At 45.4% G+C, this 22,103-nt stretch overlaps 1 protein-coding gene across 2 annotated transcripts in view; it reads right to left on the bottom strand.

Moving 5' to 3' along the window:
• Window positions 1–2,226: 2,226 nt before the first annotated feature.
• The window catches only part of LOC144806075 (uncharacterized), a 32,223-nt gene continuing 12,346 nt past the window's right edge, over window positions 2,227–22,103 (bottom strand). Inside the window, exons 2-4 of one of the 2 annotated variants that reach the window (XM_078672517.1) lie at window positions 20,761–20,830; window positions 5,184–5,352; window positions 2,227–5,088 (exon numbers count right to left, since the gene is read on the bottom strand). In XM_078672517.1, the coding sequence (XP_078528643.1) occupies window positions 2,288–4,099 (1,812 nt within the window). In that variant the 5' untranslated portion in view covers window positions 4,100–5,088; window positions 5,184–5,352; window positions 20,761–20,830 and the 3' untranslated portion in view covers window positions 2,227–2,287. The remainder of the gene's footprint in view (window positions 5,089–5,183; window positions 5,353–20,760; window positions 20,831–22,103) is intronic. The other variant, XM_078672518.1, reaches the window with a different exon arrangement.

Raw genomic sequence — 22,103 nt, 5'->3', positions numbered from 1 at the left:
TGTTGTTTTTGAATTTTTTTTGTGTGAAATGGTTAAATCATTGTTGCTTCCACACTGGGACCCCTTTCTCTCAGTACTCATTCAACCCAGGTCCCAGTGACTATTTTTGGGTAAACCCCCCCCATATATATACGACTGGCGGTTGAAGCACCTCGGTGAGGAAGTTAGTCCTCACACTGCTGCAGGGAGCTCAAGGGCTAGGGCCTTGGCCGCCCTGCGCAACACCACAGCATAAGTAGCCCCCTCCTCCGTAGTCACGGAGGGAGGAGAGAGAAAACCAGTGTCAGGCGAAGTGTCTAGACCACTGGCATCCCCCAGCTCATCATCCCAGTCCTGACTTAACTGGCACTGCTGTGCCAGAGGGTCCTCAGACCCCTCCCAGTCCTCCCCTTGATCCGTGTCCTGATTAACAGGCATGTCAAATGTCAAAGGTTCTTATATAGCGCCTTATCACCGAAAGGTCTCAAGACGCTTGCTTTGGGAACCCGTCCTGGCTTTTCCCTGTGAGATAATCCCTACTGGGCATCCCCAAGGTGAAAGCCAGGCATCCCGCCGCTGGGAGGCCGTAGTGGAGATTAAGCAAGCTATTGCCCAGAGTTGCAGAGTGTGAACCTGTGATTCGAGTAGGCACCGAAGCGAGAATTGTCGAGTCCGTGGACATTTGGGCTCAAGACCCTGCCGCGTCGGGAATTGAACCCTGGTCCCGGGTCTGACCTCTGCTTCAGGGTCTGCCTCCTCTAACCAGTGAGCCACACTTGCATAAATGACAGAGCCGGGTCATAGGTGAAGGGCTCACCCATCGACATCGGGGACGGCGCTGCTCCGACGCCGAACCGGGACTGGGGCTAAAACCAGAGATGGTGTTGTCCGAGGATGGCGCCGGGGTCAGCACCAGCGGAGGAGTCATAAGGTCAACTGTCTTCGACCGGGATCCAGGCCTGGATCCCACGGGGTCCTGCACACCGAGACCGAAGTTGCTGACGGCACCGGGGCCGAAGCCGCCAGCAAGTTAGGACTCCCAGTCGGACCCGCAGGCCCGAAGCCGCGCCGGCAGGTGTCGACGGCGGGAAGAGAGTCCTCTTGGCCACGAGGAAGTCTCTAATATCGCCCGGAGTCGCATTCAGTCCAGGGACCAGAGGGTGTGGGACAGGATGCGACTCCTGAGCGCCGTGAGTGGCGAGGGGAGTCCTCACTGCTTCTTTTTGACATGCCTCGACTTACCCGAGTGCGAGGACTTGGATCCAGATGATTGGTGATGACTGCGGCTCCGCGATCAGTTCCTCGACTTCCTCCCCGACTGGGACCTCAAGCGGCACAGAGTCGACTGCCGGAGCTCGAGGAGCTTACGGGAACGCTCCCGCCTAGCCTTCGACGTCAAGGCCCGGCAGTCGGAGCACGACTTGTCATCGTGGTCGCCCCCAAACAGTAGGAACACCGGCGGAGGGGGTCGGTAACAGACATCAGTCGGTGATAGGCGTCACACAGCTTGAAACCGGGCATCCCTACTGGCACCAGGAGTCGAGTCGACTCGACAAAGATAGACAAAAATGTCCAAAAAGTTAGTAAAAAAATGACTAAAGGTACGTGCTCTTCCCGGATCTGCGCTAGCTGGCGCGGAAAAAAGAAGAACTGACGTCAGCGCGCGAGGGCGGCGTCTAAGTACTCCAGCGACATCATTCCGGCGATCACGACACCGACGACGGACACCGAGCCGCAGACGACGCCTACCGACGCGCAGGGGTACTGCTGACGAAAAACTTTCCGTATCCAGTCTGACGCCTGGGGGTAATTCTAAGGTAAGGAATCTAACACTAACGTGTTTCTTTCAGATTCTGTCTTTCAGATACTAGCTTTTTTGGCATAAGGATTTTCTCCAGTGTGGAGTTTCACATGGTGAGATAGCGTTTTTCTCTGCAGCTCTTCTGGCATTCAGAACACTCAAAGTTTTTCATCAGTATGGAGAATCGCTTATGATTGTGAGGCTGTGCCTATCAGATAGGAATTTCTGGCATTCACAGCATTGGTAATGTTTTTCCCCTGTGTGCGTCTGCTCATGTAGAGGGAGATTGTGTTTAAAACTGATGCTTTTCTGGCACTAAAATATTTTGATGGTGTGTTTTCTTATGGTGCTTGAAATTATCTCTACCTCTGAATCTTTTCTGACAATTAGAGCACTGATAATTTTCTTCTCCAGTATGGATTCTCATATGTTTAGTGGGATTACATTTAAGGCTGAAACATTTTTGGCATTTGGAGCACTGATAAGGTATTTCCCCAGTGTGGGTTCTTATATGCTGAGTGAGACTGCCTTTTTTACTGAAACATATTTGGCATTCGAGCACCTATATGGTTTTTCCCCAGTGTGGATTCTTATATGATTAATGAGACTGTTTTTTTGGCAGAAATATTTTTGGCATTCAGAGCACTGATATGGTTTTTCCCCAGTGTGGGTTCTTATATGCTGAGTGAGCCTGATTTTTTCACTGAAACATGTGTGGCATTCAGAGCACCGATAAGGTTTTTCCCCAGTGTGGGTTCTTATATGAATAATGAGACTGTTTTTTTGCCCGAAACATTTTTGGCATTCAGAGCACTGATAATGTTTTTCCCCAGTGTGGGTTCTTATATGCTGAGTGAGATTGCTTTTTACCCTGAAACATTTGTCACATTCAGTGCACTGATAAGGTTTTTCCCCAGTGTGGAATCTCACATGCCCAGTTAGAAGTGATTTAAGTGTGAAATCTTTTGGGCATTTAGAGCACTGATAAGGTTTTTCCCCAGTGTGGGTTCTTATATGCTGAGTGAGACTGGGTTTGTCTCTGAAACATTTCTGACATTCAGAGCATGGATAAGGTTTTTCCCCAGTGTGGGTCATTGTATGTTGAGAAAGAGCTCTTTTGTCAGTGAAACATTTCTGGCATTCAGAGCACTGATAAGGTTTTTCCCCAGTGTGGATCTTTTTATGCTGTGTGAGTCTACTTTTTAAACTGAAACATTTCTGGCATTCAGAGCACTGATAAGGTTTTTCCCCAGTGTGGATTCTTATGTGCCGTGTGAGTCTACTTTTTACACTGAAACATTTCTGGCATTCAGAGCACTGATAAGGTTTTTCCCCAGTGTGGATTCGTATGTGCCGTGTGAGTCTGCTTTTTACACTGAAACATTTCTGGCATTCAGAGCATTGATAAGGTTGTTCCACAGAATGGGTTATTGCATGTTGAGAAAGACGTCGTTTGTTACAAAACCTTTCCTGGCATTCAGAGCACTGATAAGGTTTTTCCCCAGTGTGGATTCTTGTATGTTCAATGAGTCTGCTTTTGTAACTGAAACATTTCTGGCATTCAGAGCACTGAAAAGGTTTCTCCCCAGTGTGGGTTCTTATATGCCGAGTGAGACTCTTTTTTTCACTGAAACATTTGTGGCATTCAGAGCACTGATAAGGTTGTTCCACAGAATGGGTTATTGCATGTTGAGAAAGACGTCGTTTGTTACAAAACCTTTCCTGGCATTCAGAGCACTGGTAAGGTTTTTCCCCAGTGTGGGTCCTTGTATGTTCAGTAAGTCTTCTTTTGTCACTGAAACATTTCTGGCATTCAGAGCACTGGTAAGGTTTTTCCCCAGTGTGGGTCCTTGTATGTATAGTAAGTCCTCTTCTGTCACTGAAACATTTCTGGCATTCAGCGCACTGATAAGGTTTTTCCCCAGAGTGGGTTAATGCATGTAGATATAGACTCGATTTGACACTAAACCTTTTCTGGCATTCAGAGCACTGATAAGGTTTTTCTCCAGAGTGGATTCTCATATGTTCAGTGAGTTTCGATTTATGGGCGAAACTTTTCGGGCATTCAGCGCACTGGTAAGGTTTTTCCCCAGAGTGGGTTAATGCATGTAGATATAGACTCGCTTTGACACTAAACCTTTTCTGGCATTCAGAGCACTGATAAGGTTTTTCTCCAGTGTGGATTCTCATATGCACAGTGAGATAAGATTTACGCCTGAAACTTTTTTGGCATACTTTGCACTGAGAGTGGTTTCCCCCAGTGTGCATTGTGTCAAATTCTGTGAGATAAGATTTATGGCTGTATCTTTTTTGGCACATGTAACTTTTTCCCCTAACTTAGGTTATTTTGCCTTGATTGAGGCGGTTTTGAACACTGAATTTGTTCTCACAGTCCGTGTTTTTATAAGGTGTATTCCTAGAGTTAATATCTCTACGTTTAGTTTTCTCTTGCTTATATGCCACAGTAAGAGTGAACCCGATTTTAGAGTTAGGCTTGTTTAGATAATGTTCAGCATTTATCTCTAAAAGAAATTGTGTGTAATCTTTTTAACACTTGAATTGAGCAAACTATGTCTGGAAGCAGTCCTGTAACACCTGTCGAAATATTTCTAGCAGATAATAGTCTTTAGGTTATAGCCTATCCGGCAGCAACTTATTTTGTGACTGAAGATTTTCTCAAATCTATTTGTATAGGTTCTTAGCAATGCAGTGATAAGGTGTTAGTCTGATATTTATTAATTAAACTGATAAGTACCTTTTTGCACTGACGTAATGGCAGTAACTGAGGGCGTTAGAACGTGCACAGTACTATTGTGGATCACGAGTCTCAGAACATCAGTTCCTTTTACCCTTTCTATGTTTGGTGTAAGGTTAAGTTTTGTAGTTCTGAAGACGAGGATTTATTTACATTACCTATAGCACAACTGTGCTCATTTAATCCATTTTTATATTGAACAGTTTTACATATCACTCATTCACAGCAGATACTGTTGAGGCGATTTACATAGAATTACAGAACAGTACACAATAAAAAATAAACAATCTGAGATGGTTATGAACACAATAAAGTGGTGAATTTTTAAGGTTTTCGCAAGAGTTAGCAGAGTGGGTCGTGGTTTTCTACCCAGAGTCAGATAGTCTCAAACTTGTGTAACTGGTTAAAAACAGTTGTTGAACAAAGGTGATTTTCCATTCTTTTGGTTGTTAACGTGTCAGCTTCAGAGTCTTCTCTCAGCGTCTTTTCTTTGATGGTCTGCAGAAGAAACCTTTTGTTATAACTTTCTTTTTATGCAGTGTGTGCTTCCTCTCTGGAATTACATGATGTTTTAGATGAAGGTTATTCTGTACACAGATATGGATTTGCTCTGGGTTAATGAAATGCTAAATTAGAGACTTCACTTACAGTATAGTACTTTCCTCAGCTCCCACTTCCTCGCCACACCTAGATTTTGGAAATTGTTTAAACATAGAATGCTGGATGTCCTTCAGTTTTTCAAAATAATCCTTCTTATGGCACAGACTTCAGTTGCCTGGTGCTAAATCTTGCTTTCTTCGTCAGTAATTTCAATCACCTATAGTATTAAAATTAAATAGTTAATACATGAAAATTTCCCAAAATATAATTTACAAGCCAAATCAATGCAGAGTTGCAGAATTTTGAAAATGTTGAGCTGGTTTTCATACAGAGCAGAGTGTAGAATTGTAGCCTGAGAGTACTTGGATGTAGGAGTGAGGATTTATAGAATTTTCAACATTTTATTAAGCTCACAAAGGATACATGCACCCTATGGACTTGTAACATTGAATCCCAAAGGCAGAAATTAAAGTCATATGCACTGGCACCAAACAGATATTTAAAAAAGGATACTATTAATTAATTTTTAATGTAGATTTCTGGGACGGGAATTTCCCCTCCATGGACAACAGGCGTTTCCCCTGCCCTGAGTTACCACCTACTTGTATCTGGTATCCTGACTTTTGAGTTCTGGTCTCTGCTGCACACAAATCTATTGTGTGCTGCGAGGACTATGCCTAGACATATCCCTCAACTATGTCCAGAGTATGAATCAAGGGCAATGAAATTAAGGAGTACTTTCATGTGCTCATTTTATTCCACCTGATTATCAGTTGTTAGGTTTTTCTGCACCTGGATGTACCGGGTGCAGAAAAACAGGACACCATTTTTTTCCAGACAGGAAAATAAGACTGAAAAGACGCACAAGACTCTGGGTGCAGCAGAAGCAGCCAAGACTTATGCTGTTTTTATACAAACTGGGAGAAACACACAATTCTTCCCTTTGTTAGACATTTCTTTACCCTCCCCTCCCCTGCTTCACCCATCGCCCAACCAACCACATGCATTTATCTACCACCTGCTTAAAACAAGTGGTAAATAAAAGCAGAAAAACACTATGAAATAGTGAATGGCATGTGATTTGACAGGCAGAAGAATCTGTTCCTTGTGGCAACTCCCCTGTCCATGGCGTCAAACTTGTGACTGCATGTTGCTGGGGTAAATATACCACAAAGTTTAAAAAAAAACAATTACTCGAGATTTTTCTGCCACCCCAGTACTATGCAACTTCTAACAAGGGACTATGAGAGGTCTTGGACCGGTCCTGTGACCTGGAGGGTCACACCAAGTGTACCCTTATTTAAGGCAGAGTACTGTCATGGGTTTAACAGCTAGAGCGGTGGTGGCAATGCACCCTGCTGTAAGGATCAATAGCCTGATGTGATCTTTGCATCATGGTCAGTGAAGTGGTGTCCTGCTGACACACCTATGTAATGCTCCATTTCTATGCCTGTGCACAGACTTTGCACTAACATCAAGTGCGTGTTTAGGGTGTTGGTGTGCATAGCATAAAAGCAATGTGAGAGTGCAACAGAGTACACTGCATCTCCTGCCTGCCAGTTGTGTATACAAGTGGGACCACCTATCCCTTTTTTATACCCTAGTTCAAAGTCCTCTGTTACCAAGGAATAAAGTGCTCTACAAAGTACTTAGGTGCCTGCTGTGCCACCAAGGATGGTGTCAGGCTGACAGTCTATCTAAGTTGAAGGGACATCACCTGCAGGCTGAATTACTTAATGGAGAAGCTGTGTACCTGTCCTGAAGAGCCTAGAAGTCTGCCTAGAAGCCTGCCTGTCTGGTAAGAAAGGGAAGGGAGTTTGACTATCCAGCAGGAGGACAAGGCTGTCCTGGAAGAAGCAAGGTCCGACACATCCTCGTTATCTGTAGGGCGGGCCGGAAAGCCATCCAGCAGGACCAGCTAGTATGAGTGGCCCCCTCCTCCCCCGCCAAGACTCTCCCAACAGTTCAAGGCAGAAAATAAAACTCTACAACAACGAGATTGTTGAGGCCCAGTTGGATGATTGTGTGCTGCCAACAGCCCGTTCAAGGTTGCATTTGCCAAATTCCTAACACAACAGGGTCTGAATCTACTGGCTTCCTGGAGAGCATGCGTTGGGCTTTTAGCTGCTGAATGTCTAACTACTCTGTGTCAGAGGCCCATGAGGGACTACAACTACTCCAGTGTCGAACACCCTGTCTGAGCTTACGCCTGTGGTCCAGCCGGCCACAGTGTGGGGTCAATTGCTGACGGTCGGGCCTCCAGAGGGGCTGCACTTCCCGACAGGCCAGGTGTGGCTGCTACCTTGGGACTGCTGATCTTCAGGCAAAGGCAAAGAAAAGACAGAGTGGGTGCCCTACTGTATGCAGCCTTACATCCAGGACAAAAGCGCTCCACAAAAGCCTGCTGGTGGGTCACTGCTCTCTCGAGTGTTATGGTGTGCCATTCAAGTGTCGGGAAACAGGAAAGAGACCCAGACAAGACTGACTCATCCTGTGAAAGGGTAAGACGCTTACGACAGAGCATACACGCATTGGGGTGACTGGAGTGACAGAACTGACCCTATACTATATTCATGATACTCCTAAATGCCCCTAGAGGGGAAGAGGGTATCAGAACCGGACGCACCTGTCTGCAGCACATGGTAGTCTGACATGCCTGCACCATCCTTTCACGCAGACTGTCCATAAAGTTGATTTTAGAGCTGCTATGCACATAGCAGGGGGAATCTCAGACCATTCGCTGGTGGAGGTGCAACTCGATGGTCCGGTTGTGGAATTCATGCTACCCCCAAGGGTTGATCCATGATATTTTTAAGACAAGACGTTCAAAGCTCGTATGAGAGATGGAGCAGACTTCTATTTTAAGGAGAACGGGCGGCCTGTTGAATCAGCTTGTGTGCTATAGGATGAATTCAAGGCAGTGATTCGAGGCCACACACAAGCCTTGATTGGGAGAATGCCAAAGGAACGTAAATTGAAGTGCGAGGCTCAGGACAGGGAATATGCTTTCCTGGAGGCACGCCTGGCAAGTGGGGAATCAGTTTCTCTCCCATTACACCATCAACTGAAGCAACACACATTAAGAGCACTAATGGAAAATAGCGTGCACTCATGCGCTGCCTACCCAGCATTGTCTCTATGATGTCGGTGATAAAGCCAATGAGTTGCTTACATGGTTAGAGACAAGACAAAGGATGGAACTGGATCCTTGAGGACACTGACAACAAGGCTCCCGTTAGAATTATATAAAGGCATGATGGATAAAATCAGGGAGTACCTCCAGAGTATGTTTCAGACTGCCTGAAAATAAGGGTGCCTCCCAGAGGACCAAAGAACGTCTGAGGTGGCGGTCATCCCAAAAAGGACGAACCAGCAACTGAGTGTGGGTCTTATCGACTTATCTCCCTGCTTAATTTTGAGACTAAGGTCTTTGAATAGGCCCCGGCCATCTGCCTGCGGACAGTAGCTTCATGCCACACCAGGGAACGCGCTTAAATCTCTGACACCTTAATGGAGTACCACACGCAACAGGGGATTCCTTTGCTGAACCAGTGGCACTGCTGTCAAGCTCTTGAATGCAGCCCCTCTAGAGTGCATGCACGTCAATAACACAGTCACCCGAGTATTTGCCGTCCAACAGGGATGTTCCTTGTCTCCTATGCTCTTCACACGTGCGTAGGTTCGCCAGGACCTCTCATATGGGGTATTCCAGTTGATCAGGACTGGGATGAGAGAATCTCCCTCTACGCTGACGTTTTGCTGTAGGACACGTAATCAGCCTTTTCGAGTGAACAAATCCTACACATTTTTCACATATTTGGAGATTATTACGGATATAAGATCAATTGGAAGAAGTCCTTAATATTCCTGCTGGTGGCAGGGACCCTGCGGCTGGACTCTAGGTGCACAGTTCGGGTGGAACTACATGGCTTTAAATATTTGGGCGTGTTTATTACAAGAGAGCCACAGGCAGGAACATACTCCCGAAATTAGACCGGCTTCGCTAGGATGCCCTACACTTGCGGGCGCTCCCGCTCTCCTTACTTGGACGAGTGGCCCTATTTAAAGTGATGGCCCTCCAGGGTCTCCTGTACATCGTGCAAAAACCGTCCTTTAACATCCCACAAGACATTTTCTTTCAAAAGGAAGACTGAGAACTCCTGTTGTGGGATGGTGGCTATCAAGCTCAATAAGGTGCAGAGGGGAGTTTAAGGAGGACTGGTGGTCCGGAGCATTCGCAAGTATTACTGGGCCACGCAGCTGGTGGCAGTCAACAACTGGGTTTTTGTGGGCCCGTGAGGATCCTGCTTACCGGGTAGATAGTTTGGCCATGGGCAAGAGAGGTTACCCCACCCCGGTGCTGTATCGAAGAAAGTATGAGTGCGCCCTACCTACTCATACCTAAACAGTGGTACGGGTGTGGAAAGAGGCTACCAAGTGTTTAGGCTGAGAAGGTAAGCTGACTGAAATTACTCCACTGTATGATGGTGTTCTCTTAAGTGCAGCGGGAGTATTGCAGGGCTTCAAAAAATGGGGATTGATTTGCTTAGAACGGCCAGGCGATGTGTGGAGGGGACAGGCGCTTGTGTCCTTCACAATCCTACAACAAAGGTATATTAGGTGATTAAAGACGGTTCTGACATTTGCAGGTGGGTCACGCTCTGCAAGGTCACATCTGGGAAGGGGGAAGTTGCCTGATGCATCCCCACTGGAGGACCAGCTGCTAACTAATCCCCTGACTGAAAAAGCAATCTCAACCATCTATTGGAAGTTGATCTACAATTCTCTGGATCCCTTGGGGATGTTTCAGGCGGCCATTCACCAACTTTTGTGTTTTTCAAAAAACAAGCTTCCAAAGCTGGAGTTGCTTTTTAAAAAACAATAACTAATCACCCTCACACCCTTGGAACTTTCTCCCTGATTAATTTTCTCCCAGGAAGTGGGATTCATTTAAAAACAAATTCTCATCACGACTGCCAGGTATTCCCTGGTGGTCCCGAATAAGAGAAAAATACGTCAGACAGCCTGATCTAGAGAGGAAGGGCCGTTTGATGTATTACACAGATGCCACTCAAGTAAGGCTGGACACATGACAATCCAGCTGACTTGCATTAGGTCAGGCAGACCATCCGTTTGTTGGACAGGATACTCCAGCACGCTTGTGAAGGAGTACCCTGCTCACCAAACTCATAATCAAGACCTTTATCTTGTCTGTGCTATGCATGTATCTCTAGTTCTGCTTCATTATGTCCATCAGTCTTTGTATTAGCTACCTGTTATTGAGGCTAGTCAGTCAGTCAGTTCAACTTTATTCGGATACGACAGTACCCATAAAAACACACAAGACAATACATCCCAATAATGAATGCAAAGGACTAAAATAAAATATACAGGTTTCAGAAAGTGACTTGTGCAAAACTGTACATCATATCAGTATATGTAATTGTTAAAAAAGGAACACATCACAGTTTATGTTAAGCAGTATCAAGGGTCCATCATGGATCTCCGCGCCCTTATTGCGTTTTTTAAGAAAGTGCTAGTGCGAAATATAAGTTCAACATCATCTAATTCTACTATTAATCGATATGCTACCTCCAAAGTAATTGGTCTTCTTTTATTAAAATAGGGACATAAAAACTGTTTAAAATATTTGATATAGTATTTGCAGAAAAATATAAAGTGCATATAGTTTGCTCACTCCTCCCATCACAAGAACACAAGTTAAAATTCGAATTTAGGCTGTGGCCAAGTGGGAAGCAAAGTGAGAATCAAACTGTACCAGCTCTTAAACGGAACAGTAAGCTTGTCTTCCAACGGCTCATTGGTAAAGACAAATACATATGAAGCGGATAACTGTACCGTTCAATAGCCATGTAGTTGCGCACAGTTGTTTTCCTGACCTTTACCGTCTCCCGCTCATCCTTATATAGGGAGTACAAGGTGTTCTGCATTTCCTTTTTTGCAGATTTTTTGAGGCTTGTGTGTTTAGTACAGTTTAATCTTACGGTGTGTGTGTGGGTTTATTTGAACCCTGCGATTTAATATGCCCTTGTGGTTTATGCAGTGTTATCACACCCTTGTAATTATAAAAAGTATGTTACAGGCTGCCAGGTGTCTCTTGCCCGTGACTTCTGAAGAAGTAATGGTGCACAGTTAACAGAAGCAACATTGCAAAGTGTCAAGAGCCTGATTTAGAGTTCGCTGGCAGGGTTAGTCAGACACAAACGTGACGGATATCCTGGCCGCCGTATTACAAGCACCACTGCACCACTGAATATAATATATGGGAGCCTCATTTCTTTCTTTTGTACTTTCTATTTCTCTTGTTTTTATTATCTTTACTAGCTGTACCCGGCCTCGCGTTGCTGTGGCTCAGTCTGGTTAAAGGGAAAAGAAAGAAAAGAGTAAGCACATGTTTCTAATATGTTTAATTTCACAATGCTTGTGGGTATACAATATTTTTGTTGTTCCATTGTCTGTGCAGATGTAGAGATTCTCTGGTTTGCTGAATCTAGAACACGCAACATATAATTGTCCCTGTGAGAAGCAATCCGTGTCCAGATCTAAACCGCACAATTCTAAAGATTGGCCCTGAGCTTTTTTTTTTAAACAAACTGTATTGAAAACCACAGTTTGTAGTACATGGATCATAGTAAGTACTCATGTTTTTTTGTTTTTGCTGCTTGTTATCCAGTTTTTACCGATATCAATTTGATACATATTTAAATCACATCACATCAGTTAATATAACAGAAACAATCAGTACAGATGGTAGCTTTTGGACGCATCCTTAATATATAACATGTAATAGAACCGCAGGTCGCGGTTGCATCGTGTTCTTTTAAATTATGTTGCAAACTGAACCAACTCCTCCCCCCTTCCTCCACCCACTTCACGGTCTGCCATCCTGACACCAACTGTCCATCCTAATACATGTAGACTATTGTCTCTATGCGTACCTTGTAGTTGTTGCGCATCAACCAAATCAATAGTCTGTTCGGGCTTTCGATTAAAAACACGTGCGTATGCGACACGCGCGTTTCCGAATCCAACGTTGTGTATATAACAACATGCGCGTATTCAAATCCAACATTGTGTCAAAATTTTAAAGCAATCAGTGAAGAACTTTTGGAGATTTAAGATTTTGAACAAACGAACACTTTACATTTTTATTTATATAGATAGATTTTACTTTTTTTGTCCTCTTTCTTATTTCTTTTTCTGTTTCTCTCTATTCCTGGCTTAGCTTTCATTCATTTCTTAATTTAAGAATGCTTAGCATCCTAAAATCCTTAAAAACACGCACATATTCGACACGTGCATATTCGAATCCAACATTATGTATATAAAAGCACACATGTTTTAGAATCCAACATTGTGTCAAAATTTCAGAGCAATCGGTGGAGAACTTTCGGAGATTTGAGATTTTGAACAAACGAACAGTTACATTTTTATTTATATAGATAGATTTTACTTTTTTTGTCCTCTTTCTTATTTCTTTTTCTGTTTCTCTCTATTCCTGGCTTAGCTTTCATTCATTTCTTAATTTAAGAATGCTTAGCATCCTAAAGCATTTTATTCATTCAAGCGGCATTTCTTCTTTCCTGTCATGGGGATGACTGCACAGATATCCTTACAAGAAGATCTTTTGAATTCTGCATGAACCTGTTCACTAATGGTCCTAGTTGAAGGTGTCATTTAGAAGTTAAATATATGTTTCTTATGTGAGGTACAGTGGGTATGTGTGAGAATGTGTGTGAGTGAGAGAGTGTGTGTGTGTCTGTGTGTCTATGTTATGTTATGTTATTTGTACTTGTAAAGCGCACTGCTACCCTAGGGTGTCCTGGCGCTGAGTACTGGTGACCTGGGGTGTATCAGCTGTTTAGTGGGAGAAGAATCATGTTTTCAAACCCTTGCGAAAAGAAAAAAGGTTTGGCGCATTTCTGAGATGGAACGGAAGTTCATTCCATGCTTTGGAGGCACAGTGGAGAAAACTTCTGCCTCCCCAGTTAGTTTTCTTAAAGGTGGATGTTTGGACTAATTTGGATCCGGAGGAACGCAGGAACATACCAGGTAAGTTTGGTTTTAAGAAACTCCGGACCAATCCCATTAACCGCCTTAAAGACGACACAAAGTGCCTTAAAGCGTGATCTAAGTGGAACTGGGAGCCAAAGCAGTTTCTTAAGTTCTCCTTTGACCGAAGCAAACCTACGAGTTCTCGTCAGCATTCTTGCTGCCGCGTTCTGGCCCAGTTGCAACTTGTTCATATGTTGTTTCTGAACATTAAGATAGAGGCTGTTGCAATAGTCCAGACGGGACATAAGGAGTGCAGTGACAACCGTCTTTAGGTTGTCTGCCGATAGGAAGAACTTGATTTTTTTGCTGAAGTTACCTGATTCACTTGGTCCCCCATGGTGAGATTCTCATGTGGAGGACAAAGCCACCTTTTCTCACCGGCGTCATGCCTGGATGACTCTGTGGACATACAAAACACCGGGGCTCCAAGCATATTTTGGTCTGGGATATGGCTGGAAAACAAAAGAAGCCTTTTTAAAACATAGGTTGGGGATCCTACCTGCCATTCCATATCTACCACCGTGGCTGAGAACGAACTATGGGACTAGATGCCGGCTGTGCGGAATAGGAGTCGAAGACTTAGAACATTTACTATGCACTTGCTCGAGGCTGAACGAGGAGAGAGCAGCCCTGTTAAAAACAGCCTTTAACGAACTAAGTATCCGCTCACGCAGACAAGCAGTCCTTGCTTGTTTTGATCCTGGTCTTCCACCGCTAAATGGGAAGCTGGTGAAATTTCTGATACTAGCAGAACGGAAACTACCATGCCAGGCAATCGGCTAAAGAGGAAATTTCGGGTGTGACCAGCTGCTATGAACAATTTGCCACTCACGTTTATTGATTTTAGTAATGTTACTTTTTAACTAAAATTTCTTGCTTTTACATTTTCTCTTTTAATTCTACTTGTGGAGATTGTTTTAATGTATTTTTTGTAATGGTTTTAATTAACTTAAACAATAAAGTTACAACACACACTGGTCCCCCATGGTGAGTTTGTTATCCACCATGACTCCCAAATTCTTAGCTTTCCTAGAGAGTGTAGGGCGACCAGTCTGGGGTCTAGACCCAGGTATTATTGCCAGATCAGGTAGATGAACATAAGTTACTTACCTGTAAAATGTGGTTCTCCAGCATTGGTATCTTTGATAGATTCACATGCTTGAATCATTCCCAGTCGTCGAAGTGTGAGTCTCACGGTACATAGAATAGCAATATAGCAATAGCATAGCGGAATGCATAGCTGAAAGAGCAATAGGAAGTATTGTAACATAGAAGTTAATAGGAAAAAACTTGTCACTTTAATAACTTGTCCAAGTCATTAGATACGGTCCAGACTCCAGCCAATCAGGCCACAGTACCTTCTGGAACCTTCTCCTCAGAGGCTCAGGCTCTCAGATTTTCAAGCACAAGTGTAGCATAAGAGCCAAGGAGAAGAGGGGAGCCTCTGAGGGGAGGTGGGTGGGTCGCATGTGAATCTATGAAAGATATCAATACTGGAGAAGCACAGTTTTCAGGTAAGTAACTTATGTTCTTCTCCAGTATTGGGGTATCTTGCATAGAGTCACATGCTTGAATCAGAGTAGATAGCAGTAATTCGAGAACTGGGCATGGTAAACCATAAGTAAATCGTAAACAGAGTACGAGAGAATACATATATGTATATTACAGTATAGCAGTAACATGGGCACATCTGCAAAAGCAGAAATATATACATATATGCAATGTGTGCAGGAGGAGGTAAAAAACAGAGGCTCACCCTACTTAAAAAGATTACGTAGCACCGCTTGCCCCACAGCTGTGTCAGCATTGTTGGCAGCTTCCAGACAGTAGTGCTTGGTCGCAGCTCTGCAAATCTGATGAAGCAGAGCAGAGCACTAGAGCAGTAGAAGAGGAGACTGCTCTAGTAGAGTGCGCTTTAATCGTTACATGAAGTGTCTTGCCTGCTTGCTGATGGCAAAAGGAAATTGCACTAGATATCCAACATGCAATAGTCTGTTTAGCAACTGGAGGTTCTTTACGCATCCTACTTCGACTATAAAGAGCTGATCAGTTTTCTGGATACTGGTCGTTCTTTGCAAATATAATTTCAACCATCTCATCTAGAGAATGTTAAGTCTTTTCCGCTGGCGACTGTGGATTAGGAAGAAAAGTCTTTAAGATGACAGGCTCATTCAGGTGTAAATCAGATGGAATTTTAGGAATAAAGGCCGGATTAGTGCAGAGCACCACAGGGTATTTGGTGAATTGAAGAAAAGGTGGTTTGATAGTAAAAGCTTGTATCTCGCTGACTCGAAGTAAGAGCTAAAAGCAGTAATGTCTTCCAGGAGACAAATTTGTCAGTCAAACACTTTTATTTCAGTTAGAAACCATAAAAAGGCATATTACATACAGTGCTATTTATACATGGTTGTAAAAACGTTAAAAAGCATCATAGAATCGCCATACAGTACAAGAATAAAAATCTCGAAAATGCTATAACAAGTCCCATAAGTGCTGTATCAAGTTGCAGTATCAAAAGGGGGGCCTCCCCATTTTTTTGCAGACTTTTTCTGGGTAAAGCGGCACAGGTCACCTCAGGAGAGGACCATAAGTCCTCCCTACCTAACGCCTTGGAGAGGCACCGAATGTGCCTTAGCCAGGATATTTTCCCCGCGCCCCTACTAGCTAACAGGTCCCGTAGGTCCTCCCTATAGCTCTCCAATTCAGGGGTGGCCCAGAGTCGTCTCCAGAATAACAGTGGACGATTCAAGGCGACGTCCTGTATACGAACCAAACCCAGGTCCAACTTTAGAGGTATGAGGGGTAACCTCAGGATACGCCTCATAAAACTGTTCTCAGTAATGGAGAGGGGCACCGCACTTAGGTGTCCCCACAAGTCCGCACCATAAAGTGCGCCCCCTCTCGCCTGAGCTCTGTATACTTCAACGGGGGGTCCCACCTGTTTAAGAGGAGATTCATTAAAAACTTTTAAAATGCCACCCGTTGATTGGGCAAGCCTCAGGTTGACTGTAGCAATCTGCGGCCCCCAATCCATCCTATCAGTTAAGGTGACCCCCAGGTACTCAAAGATCGACACACGATCCAGAGCCAGGCCATCCAAATGCGGATGAGGTCAATTGGGGCGTTTCAGATTAAATACCATGTACTTGGTTTTGGTGAAATTGATTTCCAGGTTCCTCTCCTTGCAGAACCTGGCAAAGGCCTCCAATGTGCGCTGAATGTCCCCGATGATTTCGACAATAGAAGGGTATCATCGGCGAACATTAGTGCCGGTATTTTCCGTCCCGCTAGTATTGGTGAGTCTAGATTTTTTGCTCCCAAGAGAAAGGCGATCAAACCGTTGAGGAATAGGGAGAATAGCGTGGGTGCTAGGACGCACCCCTGCCTTACTCCGCGTTCCACCGGAAATGAGGTTGAAAGAGCGCCTTCCCTCCCGTACCTCACCCTAGCTTACGTGCCCTTGTGCATCCGTTTGAAGAGGTCACACAGATAGGCCGGCACTCCCATGTCCCTGTGGACCAGGTCAAATGCGGATCGGAGGTCCACAAATATTAAATACAGGCTACCCGCTCCCAAAGTGACCGTCCTCCAGTACACAAGTTGTAGCCTGAACAGCTGGTCGGTTGTAGAAACCCCTGCCCGAAACCCCGCCTGCAGGGAGGTTAGGATGTGGTTGTCGTCCATCCAACACTGCAACCTGGTTAGGAGGACTCGGGCGAAGAGTTTCTGGAGGACGTCAATCAGGCTTATGGGGCGGTAGTTGGCCGGGTCCAGGGGAGAAGCCTTCTTATGGATGGGTATGACTACAGCTCCCAACCAGCTCGAGGGGATAACCAAATCCTGCATGATGGCATTGAAGAAGGTACAGATATAAGGTGCCCACACCCCTTGTTCAGACCGATAAAGGTCCCCAGGGATCCTATCAAGGCCAGGTGCCTTACCCGGAATCAAACTCCTTATGGCCGCCTTGACTTTCAAGATCGTGCAGGGATAGCTGTCTGAGGCACCTCCCTCAACGCAGGTTGGGTCAGACAGACTATCTACTTCCGATGATTCCACTAGGGGACGCTCAGGGTCGAGGGAATAGAGGGGCTTGAAATGTGCAAGCCAAACCTCTTCACACAGGTTGGAAACAACTGCATGCGTCCCCGTGGCCGGCCCTCCCCGAACCAGGTTCCAAAAAGCCCTAAAGTCGTGGGCGTCTAGGGCTGCTTTAGTTTTCTCCCATCTGTCGACTTCCCACTCCGCTTTGGTGGCTTGGGTTATGCTAGTATAAATTTGACGTGCATTTCTAATCGACAACTGGGTTCCCAATTTCACCTCCTTTATGAGGGTTGCTTTTGCCTCCCTACATTTTTTGTTGTACCAATTCTCACTCTTATAGGGTCTCCCCCTACCGGGCTCGGGAGCTGTAAAGAGGTCAGCCAAGGAGGTGAAGAGCTCATTATGGATGGACTGGATGGCCGGGAGATACGAAAGCCCAGAATTCCCATTCCTCAGGTCACTGACCTCAACTAAGGCCCCTGCTACGTTGTTGTAGATTTCTGCCAACTTATCCGGTGCCTGAGCCACCCTCTCCCACCTGACCCGCCTGCCTCCCCCTGATAAGAGTAGATGCCGATTGGTGGAAGTCCCAGGTGCATCCTGGGTAGTCAGGTTCCCCAGGTGACTGAGTAACTCAGGTGACAGTAAGTTGTGGTCGCTGTCGATTCTTGGCAATACAGCGAACAATTTTAATTGGGCCCAGAATTCCACGTTGGTCAAAATATAATCTATTGTCGTGCTTTTCCCCAGTCGGTTATAAGTGCGTGCGCCTGGTATATCTGGCCTTAGGGAAAAAGCTATGAGCAAATTATTAATGGCAAGTGCCAACGGCGTCAGACGGTTTACTGGATACGTGGAGCTTTCAGGGATGTGCCACAACTCATCCTCCTTAGAAGTAACTGGGGGAATCCCCGAGAGAGGCTCAAAGTGGCAGTTGAAGTCTGCCCCATGATTTTATGGTGCGTGGGGGGAAAGGAAGAAAGGAGAGCCTCCAAGGCATCCAGAATAGATAGACCTTGTTGTCGGGGAAAGGGAGATGAATTTAAGATCAGCCCTACGAATGGGCTCAAATGGGGACTTCATGAGTTGTGCCAACACAATGTTCAGATGCCAAGGAGGAGCATCTGAAGGCGGGCGTCAAATTGGGGGGAACATCCGAAATAAGCCTTTGAAAAATTGTTGAATAATTCTTGAAGAATAAAGAGAATTGGAGCCATCCTGCCGGAATCTGTAGATTGCGGCCTGAAAAACTTCAGGGTAGAGTGAGCGAGGCCAGATTTTGCTCATTGTAAGAAAAAAGGCAGAAGCTGCTCTGGCATAGAGTGAACAGGGTGAACATTTGAAGCTTCGCACCAAAGACAACCGTTTCCACTTGAGTTTGTAGGTTTTGATAGTGGAGGGTGCTCTAGAGTTAGTGATGACCACCCTGCAGTCGGAAGAATAATCCAATCGGCAAACTCATAGTGTTCAGGCACCAGGCTGCCAATCGCAGAGAAGTTGGATCCAGATGGCAGATCAGGCCGTGGTTCATAGTAAGAAGATTCGAAATTGGGCGCAGCCAAATTGGATTGCACTCCGACAGGAGGAGGAGCTCTGTAAACCAGAACTGGCGAGGCCATCTGGGGGCTATGAGACGAATGCGGCAGGGTTCTTTTGCATTTTCCAAAGTACCCTTGGGACAAAAGGAGTCAGTGGAAAAGCGTAAGTATACATTTTTGACCAGTTCATAAAAAATGCATTCCCGCACGATTCTGGGTGGGGAAGCCAACTTGCATAGAATGGGCATTTGCGCTTCAGGTTGGTCGCAAATAAATCCAGATTGGGGCGTCTGCAAAGCTGAAAGATGCGGTCCAGCGTCGGCTGATGAAGTTCCCACTCGTGGTTTGATGAGACCGACCTGCTCAGGGAGTCCGCTAGAAGGTTGGACACTCCCGGAACTTGGACTGCTGTTAAAGTGATCTGATGTTGAATCACCCTATCCCAAATTTGCTGAGCTTGTAGGGATATCATACACTCCACACTTTCTACCACTGACCTTACGTCATACTTTCCTCTAAGATCACCACTTTTGGGAACACCCTGCTACTTCACTTACTGCCCCTCTTTAATCTCTTTGCTAAACACTCTCACTTTAATTCTTTTTTTTTCACCTAGCCTGCATAGAACCCATTTCAATTTTAAAATCAGCCAATCCATCTTCCACACCATCTGACCTCTTCATGGGCATGAATGTTAAACACCTTTTTGGATACATTTCGCGGCTGAACCGCACTACTAAATCTCTCCAGCTTAACGAATATCTATTCACTGCTTCAAAACTGCTATTGTATTATCCCTTCTCAAAATCTTACTTGTGACGGTTTGTCACATGGCTCAGTTAGGCCCAGGGAGAAACGCTGCAGTTTTAACATGGACACGTTCGACAAAGTTGGCTTTTCTTTCACATGATGACTTTTGAAGCATTTGCATCTGTGAAAGTGAAGGATTAGTTTCCATGAAACTACTTTGCTTACGAATTCCACTTCGTAAGAACACTATCACTACACCTTGACCAACTCATAAGGTCTGAACATACATTGTGCAGATGGGACGGTTTGTTATTCGTCCATGAGGCGAAGCAGCTATCAATAGATCATGAACAAGGGCGGCCTGACTAAGGTCTCAGCCTGGAAACAAGAATGCTTTTTGCTATAAATAAACAAGCATTTCTGGGTTGGGGCAGAGGAGCACTTGCTATCATTGCAAGGTCACTCCCTGCTAAAACCTCAACTCAGCTGCTTGCCAATCACTCTGCGAGGAGGGATGTCCAACCTGTGAGCAAGACGGGTGTCAGGAAGCCCCTGTAGTACGCAATGGGCTAGAGGATAAGGAGTGCCATGCCATCTCTTCATATATTTCTCCCCTCCTATATTCACAAGTGGAGAGAGGGGAATCGGCAGGAGGCCCCTTTAAGCCGGTAATGAGGACAGACGTCACACGATACACGATTCAAGAAGGCGGGACGGAGAGCACGTCAGGTTGGTCAGTAGTTGGTCCAGCTACACGCAGCAAGGGAGCGCGAGGTGGAGAAACCAGACGGAGAAGACCTAACAGCCTTCCGAGAGAGAGAACCGGAGCCCAGGGGAGGTCACAGCTTGTCCGCGAACAGAACACCCGAACCCGGCGGAGGAGGAAAAGCCGAAGAAGGAGACCAGACATCAATGAAGGACGCATAGTCACTACGCCACGGGCCCGGAGGGACGTGGCACTTACAGCTGCATGGCATCTGAAGGGGTTTTGGAAAGGGGCTGAGTCAGAGAGGGACGGGAGGTGAGGTGGAGGGGTGAAAGGGACCCAGGGAAAAGGAAATAAGTGAGACAGAAAAGAAAGGCAAGAGCAGAAATCATTGGCTACTCTTTTTATTTTTTGTTACTCCAACCTCTACCCCCTCCCTTCACATGAATGCATAGATATTATTTATCCCTCACATCCTCCCTTGTCTAAATCATGAAGCAAAAACACTTACCTGAGTCTTTTCCTTCTGTCCGAGGGACGACGGCGGCCGAGGCTCACCTAAGGGACTGAAGTGAAAGACCCTGTGGGAAAGAAGTATAAAAAAGAGACAATCAATCATTGTGATTTCCTGTAATACTAATAAAAAGTGCATACCAAGAAATTATTCAATGCAGACAGCTCCTTCTTGACCGACTCTTTTAAATACTTGGTGTAGAATGTGGGCATAATTCCATTAGTCCGATAAAATGGAAAGCCTAATACAACAACTAATTTGTGGTCAAGAAAAATTGGAATGGGCCATTGAGAGACAGATGACGACGGCCCAAGCGGACAGGGAAATGTTCACGGCTTCGCTCACCCAGCAGGTTCAATGCATACATAAGGTTGCTGACGGTCAAACACCCTAAACCATCAGTCAACAGAGCCACCAAGGGGTACATGCAGGGCACCCCAACATATCCCTCTAGAAATATCAACCGGGAGAAAACCCGGATGCCTTCCTTACGAATTTCGAAAGGGCTGCCCAAGCTGTGGATGGCCGGAAGGGAAGTGGGCTTTCTTTTTAGCACCGCTATTGACAGGGGAGGCCCAGGCTGGGTACCAAGTGGCTAACCTCACAGGAAACACTCCTTAAAAGGACATTAAGACTGTCATATTGGACCATTTGGGAATGGATTCCTAAGCATATCGGTCAAGATTCAGAAAGGAACGAGGTAACCCTGGAGATACCCCAAAGACAATATTTTTAAAGTTAAAGGCGACTGCGGATAAATGGTTAAGACCCCAAGAGAACAGCAAGGAACACATATTGGTGGTCATTTATCTGGAGCAGTTTCTTGATGCCTTACCAACACCCACCTAGAGGTGGCTATGTCAACAGCCACATCTCTCTGTGGATCAAGCTGTGGAGATGGCAATGTCCTTTGCTCGGGCCCAACCAAAGACACTAGCTTTTGAACCTGATAGGTCCTCACGGTATGCCACAGGATGCATGCAAAATGAGAAGAAAACCGTCAGGCCACCCTAGGAGCCTCTGAAAGGCAAACCCTCTAGAGGGGATGACGCTCCGTTCCAGGGACCCAAATGCTACGAGTGTGGGGAGTGTGGGTATCTAGCCAGGACCTGTCCGCCAAAAAAGTCAACGGAAGAACCGATGGATGTCAGTTGTATACCCAAAACCATCGTATATACAGAAGAAATGGGTTCTGGCTTCTACGTAAGTCTTACACTCAATGGAAAAAATGTGACAGCCTTACTGGATTCGGGTTGTAGGCAGTCCGTCGTACAGAGCACACTGGTGAAAGACTTTCAGATCTGCCCGGAGCAGTGCTTAATTTGTAAAATATTAGGTGC

The sequence above is a fragment of the Lissotriton helveticus genome (assembly GCF_964261635.1).
Source record: "Lissotriton helveticus chromosome 1_1 unlocalized genomic scaffold, aLisHel1.1 SUPER_1_unloc_43, whole genome shotgun sequence".
Taxonomy (NCBI): Eukaryota; Metazoa; Chordata; class Amphibia; order Caudata; family Salamandridae; genus Lissotriton; species Lissotriton helveticus.
This window is presented reverse-complemented; position numbering and strand designations above follow the sequence as displayed.